Raw genomic sequence first — 6,090 nt, 5'->3', positions numbered from 1 at the left:
CCTGCTGAATGGGCAGTGGCCCAGGGCACATGGAGCTGTTGTCAGACTCATGCCAGTTCTACCCTCTGGATGACATCAGGAAAGCTGCTTTACTCTTTTCTTATTTATAAAATGGGAACAATAACAGTACCTTCCTTAGGTTGTTGGGAGGAATAAATGAGATGATGCAAAGAGCTTAGTAGATGAGGGGCAGGGAATGTGTACTCAGCCTGGCACCCAGAAGGCACCCAGCAAACGTCAGTCCCTGTTAGGAGTACTCCTGACCAGGTCTAGTCTGCAGCAGATACTAGCTTGGTACACAGGGCTGTGCTGTGTATCCTCTCACGCCACCCTCCTTCTCTTCGCAGTTGTGAGTACTACGTCAATGACCCTCCTCGAATAGTCCTTGACAAGCTGGAGCGCAGGGGCTTCCGTGTGCTGAGCATGACAGGGGTGGGCCAGACGTTGGTGTGGTGCCTGCACAAGGAGTGACCCACCCACACTGAGGAGCTGCAGTCACCCCTTCTCTGGAGTGGTTGCCATGGGCCCCGACCTCAGGACCCTGCCTCACTCACCGCCCTGCCCATTCTTCCCAAGTCGTCATTTTCCTCGGCCCAGCACCACTGGGCAATGAATGGCCTTCTCTGAAACCTGCCTCAGCCAGTGGGGGGGCAGGGCCCCTGGCCCTGGTGCCCCCAGCTGCCCCTCCAGCTTCAGGCCTGGCACAGGCCCTGGAGGAGGCCGTGTTCTGTGGCAGGCTGAGGAGCTGGCAAGAGCCAGGCTGCCCCTGGCAGGGAGCTGGGTGCCCCCGCGGAGCATGGCTCCCAGGACTGGGCGTGTGGGTCCTGCGTAGCTAGTCCAAGCCAGTAAAGGGCTGTGATGAGTGGCTGCTCCTCTGCTCTGCTGGCCACTGACTCTCACCGTGTGGAGCGCCTCCCTGGGAGGGAGAGCCAGGCCTGGGTGGAGCCCTCCGAGGCAGAACCCAGAAACCAGGGCCACGCTTGGGCAGGCCCACACCCTACACCTATGTATGCAATAGAGGTAGACTCTTTAAAAAAAAAAAGTTTATTGGTGATGTTTAAGAAAAGGGCTGTGGGATGGGAGGGCTGGAGGCAGGAGGCTACGTGGGCTGCCCAGCCTGGTCCTCCTGCTGCATCTGGGCGATCAGCTGCTGCCTCTCAGCTGCCTGGCGCATGCGCATCATGACGAGGCTCTCATAGTCCCTCTCAGACCGCACGGAACCCTGGGGGGACAGAGGGAGGACACGGAGGCGTCAGGGCGGCAGGGCACAGCCCCACGGATTCCAGACTCGGAGGACAGGGCCTAGGCAGAGCCGCCACCAAGAGTCAAGGAGGGAGGATGCCCAGGAAGGGAAGGACCCTGGAACATCCTGCAATCCCAACTCACCCATGTTCCTTCAGAGCAAGCAGGCCTTTGGCCCCAGGCCAGCTTCTCAGCTGGCTCCCCTTCAGCCCATCTCAAGCAGCTATCACCCCGCCCCGCCTCCCCTTTCCCAGGCCCTTCACATCTACAGTCAGCTCAGGTGAATCACTTCCTCATGCTTTAACCAGGCCCTCATCTCCATTTCCTCCACCCCATGGCTTCTGCTTCTCACAAGTTACCAGTGAAGGGGGGTTGTTAGAGGCACAGAAATACACTCCACTCTGCCAGGTGGAGGTGAGAGCACTGACCCCTCCCAGCTGCCCACCCTCCCTGTGGTCTGGCTCCTGCTGAGGATGCACAGGGAGCCCTACCCTAAACACAGCCTCACTCAGCCCCACCCTAGAAGGAGAGAGAAACAAGCATGAGGCCAGCTTGCCTCCTAAAAATACACACCAGGGCTCCTGGAGGGCAGGGCCTGTGGCTTTTTCTTTTATGATCTTGCCCGCACAGTGTGGGGGACTGAACGGTGCAACATTTTCATAATCAAAAGAATAATAAATGACCACCTCAGTGGGCCAAGGCTGTGGTGTGGAGAGGCAGCTCTACAGGAGAGCCCTGAGCTGCCAATGCCATGCCCTGATAAGGTCTGCAGTGGCAATTAAATCACTTCCTCCCTCTGTGCTTCCTCCCTGAAGCTGCATGAAGAAGTATGAAGCCCACCAGAGTTGGCATAGAAGGGAGCCAGGCCAGGGGGGCTGCACAGTAGAGAGCTGCTGAGGCCTGCTTCGCAGTACCCCGAGCTGATGCACCTTCATGGAACAGGCCAGGAAAAAAGTTTGGTGGTCAGTGACTCGGGGAATTAGAAGGGAGTGGCTGGGGTTAAGATGCCAGGCCCTGGACAACTGGTTTGGAGTCGGGTGTACAGAACCAGGAAGTGTTACCCAGCCCAGATCCCCCTGCCCTTCCCGACAGCCCCACACCTCCTCCCAGGCCTCCTCGGCTCCTAGGAGGATTGCCCTCCCAGCCAGGCCCACCTCCTAGCCTTGACCCAGCCCCTTCCCCAGAGGCAGGACCCCAAATAAGGCCCAGGCAGCCCCACAGGAAGGCAGGACACTGGCTCTCAAATGTCCTTTTCTGCCCTGAGGCTATCTGGGAAAATCGAGGAAGGCTGAGGAAATGGAGCAGCCAGGCTTGCTGTCAGGCCAAGGGGAGAGCAATTCTCCCCCCCACAAGGTAATGCTGCTCTGCTGAGAAAACTTGAAGTCACCCTCGGCACGCCCCAAGCCTGGCCCTGGGAGGAGCCAGCCCTTTATAGGCACAGGGCTGCTCCCTGTTAACACACCCTCTGCCTCCTTCCTTCCCCCCATCCCTGCAGGCTCTGCTAATGAGGGCGGATCACTCACACCAGCGACAGGCCTCTTCCTTCCGCAGCAGTCGTTCCACACGCCTGCCTTTCAATTAGCTCCCACCTCCCGGAGCTCCTCACCCCACACCCACGGGAGCTGGGGGGCCAGGCCTGCCTGCAAGGGCGCAGGGCGTTGGGCTGTGGAGGAAGAGGCGGCAGCGTGGTGACACACAAAGCAGGGCTGCCCCAGACAGTCCCCAGAGGAATGTTAGGCACCCCGGTGCCCCGGGGCGTTGCCACTGCCCCAATCCCTGCCTGCGGATGCTGCAATTACCTCAGAGCACGAGACCAGCCTCCCACCTGAGTCAGCCGAAGACAACAACACGTCTCCACCGCCACACACTGGCACAAACAGCCAAGCCACTAATCAGTCTGGGAGCCACCGGCGGAGAGGTCGGCCCCCGCAGGGCCAGGAGCCACCCCGGGTCGCGCCGCAGCTGCCCTCGCTCTGGCTCCACGGAGTGGAGTGCTGTTTCTTCCTCCTGGGGTTTTTCCACTGCCCTATCAAGTAACCAGGCCACTCCTGTCCCTCTGGGAAACTCCCGTCGCCAGGAACTCTCAGCTTTTTCGGCTCTCCTGGACACGCGTACGAAGGTCCCTGTTGAGCAGAAACCCGGAGGCCTCTGTTCTGCCAGCGAAGACTGCCTCCCTGATTCTCGCCGTTCACTGCCTCAGCGGGACCAGATGGCCCACAGCTGCCCTTGAACCGGGCTTCTGAGGTACCAGGCTTGTCTGCTGGCTCCCCGGGGCCCCATGGAGATCTGGCAGAAAGGCTCCTTCCGCAGCGCCTCCTTCTTTAAGCGGCTGAGCCTGCGGCGGCCGCGGAGACTGCGGCGACAGGGCAGGGTGCTCAGCCAGGCCAGCACGGCTGGAGGGGACCACGAGGAGTACAGCAACCGGGAGGTCGTCCGGGAGCTGCGAGGGAGGCCAGATGGCCGGCGCCTGCCACTGTGGGGGGATGAGCAGCCCCGGGCCACCCTGCTGGCCCCGCCCAAACCCCCGCGCCTCTACCGAGAAAGCTCCAGCTGCCCCAACATCCTGGAGTCCCCGTCCACCTACGCCGCAACCTACTCTGCCACCCTGCCCTCCGCGCTCTCCCTGGCGGACGCCCTCTACCAATACTCTGACGAGGACCTTTTGGACACGCCCCCCTTCCAGAGGACACCTGCTCCGGACCTCAGTGATCCCTTCTTCTCCTTCAAAGTTGACCTAGGGATTTCACTTCTTGAGGAAGTTCTACAGATGCTGAGGGAGCAATTTCCCAGTGAGCCCAGCTTCTGAATGGGGGGAGGGTGGGCAGAGGTGGGTGAAAGAGCCAGAAGCCTGGGGACCCAGAGAAGGAGGGGACAGTTGTGGATTAAGGTAGGGATAGGAATCCAGGTCCCTGCCTTCCCTCTGGGCCCTGAACAGTTCTCTGAGTCACCCCAGAGTGGAGGGACAGAGGTACAGAGGCAAGCTGGAAATGTGAGGGGGGCACCTGCTGGCAGGAGCCCTGAAGGCAGCTAGCTAGGCTGGGAAAGGGAGGCCACGCCTGCAACCACAGGGACCAGGCAGAGGCCAGCAGAGAGGGAGGGAGGCATAAGGGGTGAGTCCGGGAGCGGAGGACGCGCAGACTGGGCACGACAGATGGGTGCCCTGCGCCAGCTCTCTCTGAAGCCACTGTCAACAGAACGAGGTTACAGGACAGGTCTGGGCAAAAGTGGTCCAATCCAGGCTGGAGAGGAAAGTGGGAGACCTAAGGGGAGAGGGATGAAACAGGCGTGACCTTGTACAGTATGGTAGCCACTAGCTGCACGTGGCTGTTTAATTGAAATTAAATACAATTAAAAATTCAGCCCTCAGTCACACTAGCCACGTTTCAGGTGCTCAACAGCCACATATGACTAACAGCTACCACACTGGACAGCGCAGAGTGAACGTTAACATCACTGGAGAAAGTTCTACTGGGCAGCACAGGCCTAGACCATAGCCTGGGGTCTGGTGGGGGCAAGGGGGAAGCATATGGGGCCTGCAAGGGAAGGGAGGGGCTGACAGAGTAGGAAGAGTGAGGCAGGTAGAGATACACAGTGTAACTCTGGAAAAACGCCAAACAAATCACTAGCAGAAAAGGGGGCATGAGAGACTCAAAGTGCCAGTACAGCTGCCCAGAGCACGAGCACTCCCTGGTGCCCAAGGAAGGAGGCTCTAGGGAATGCCAGGCACAGACAGCTTGCGAAAGGGGGCTGTGGGGAATTCCCAGAATTATTAGTGACGGGAGCCCTTGGGAAATGCAACAAAAAACAGTGGCAGGTTTCCCTCCTTCCTGCGCCCATGAGAATATGGGAGGGAGGACTGGATCAGGGACAGACACGAAGCTCAGAGCTGTTACAATGAAGAGGCAAGCTGGTCTCCAGAATCCTCACCAGGACTGAGGAACTTTGCTTTGCTCAAAACCTCTGACAACGGGGCTACGACCCCACCCTGAGGCCTGGCCAGAAGACTTGGAGCCAGAGCCCAGTTGGCCGCATGAGCTTCTGACACCCCAGGCCTTTCCAGGTGTGGCAGAGGGGGAAGGGAAGCCTGGACACACAGCATCTCCACAACCCAAACCTGTGGCCTCCCCCTCCCCTCCTCTTGTGTGGCTGTGCTGAACTGAAAGCCCCCGTGGGATGGTGATAAAGAGAGCTCTTTGTAACACAGCCTATGGAGTGCCGTCTGGGGCTCTGAAATGCTGGGCCTTAACCGTGGGGAAACAGTCTCTAAAGAAGGATCCCGAGTCAAGCTCAGACCAGGTCCTTTGCCTCCTCTGTCCAGGGTCTGGGACACACTCCAGAGAGCTCCCCATCCTCATGGCCAGGTGAGGGGCGTGGTGGCGGGGTGCCTGAGGCAATGGGAGCGGAGCCCTTGCTGACCCGCGGAGCGGAACATAAGCCTTCATGGAGCCACGAGGACTAAGAGCCGGTGTTGGGCGTGTGTCAGCTCAAGTGCACGCTTTACCACAAGTCGGGCACCAGGCAGCACCTCAGTGTCGGCAGGGTAGCCAGTGTTATTTCTAAAGAGGAGATATTGCCTCTTGATATTAGGTCCCCATCTGGGACAGCCATGGACACACCTGGAAGGAAGCTGGGGAAGGAAGCAGCCACCCTCATCACCGGCCCTTCCCTGAAGCACCAGGTCATCTCAGCGCCAAATGCTTCACACTGCAACCAAGCGACCCGCAGGCCAGGACAATGCCTTTGGGTGATGATGAGAGACCCCAAAGGGGACCAGAACATGGAAAATAAGGTCTAAGAGGTCTGCATAGGGTGGGCCCCGCTGGCACTCAGAGAGGAAAGGGGATCAGC

General features: G+C 59.3%; 3 protein-coding genes across 3 annotated transcripts in view; 2 read left to right on the top strand and 1 right to left on the bottom strand.

Moving 5' to 3' along the window:
- Window positions 1-871, top strand: part of GCHFR (GTP cyclohydrolase I feedback regulator) — a 3,777-nt gene extending 2,906 nt beyond the window's left edge. The window contains exon 3 of the mRNA XM_007460171.1: window positions 348-871. Within this exon, the coding sequence (XP_007460233.1) occupies window positions 348-471 (124 nt within the window). The 3' untranslated portion in view covers window positions 472-871. The remainder of the gene's footprint in view (window positions 1-347) is intronic.
- Window positions 872-1,026: 155 nt separating this feature from the next.
- DNAJC17 (DnaJ heat shock protein family (Hsp40) member C17) overlaps window positions 1,027-6,090 on the bottom strand; it is a 38,529-nt gene continuing 33,465 nt past the window's right edge. The window contains exon 11 of the mRNA XM_007460170.1: window positions 1,027-1,222. Coding sequence (XP_007460232.1) covers window positions 1,100-1,222 — 123 coding nt within the window. The 3' untranslated portion in view covers window positions 1,027-1,099. The remainder of the gene's footprint in view (window positions 1,223-6,090) is intronic.
- On the top strand, window positions 3,521-4,048 carry CUNH15orf62 (chromosome unknown C15orf62 homolog). Its single transcript, XM_007460169.1, has one exon. It carries the CDS (start codon window positions 3,521-3,523, stop codon window positions 4,046-4,048), a length of 528 nt encoding a protein of 175 aa, XP_007460231.1.

This window comes from Lipotes vexillifer, unplaced genomic scaffold, assembly GCF_000442215.2.
Source record: "Lipotes vexillifer unplaced genomic scaffold, Lipotes_vexillifer_v1.1 scaffold408, whole genome shotgun sequence".
Classification (NCBI taxonomy): Eukaryota; Metazoa; Chordata; class Mammalia; order Artiodactyla; family Lipotidae; genus Lipotes; species Lipotes vexillifer.
This window is presented reverse-complemented; position numbering and strand designations above follow the sequence as displayed.

Coding starts and splice junctions, on each gene's coding strand:
- CUNH15orf62 (XM_007460169.1), top strand. CDS start 3,521: ATGGAGATCTGGCAGAAAGGCTCCTTCCGCAGCGCCTCCTTCTTTAAG.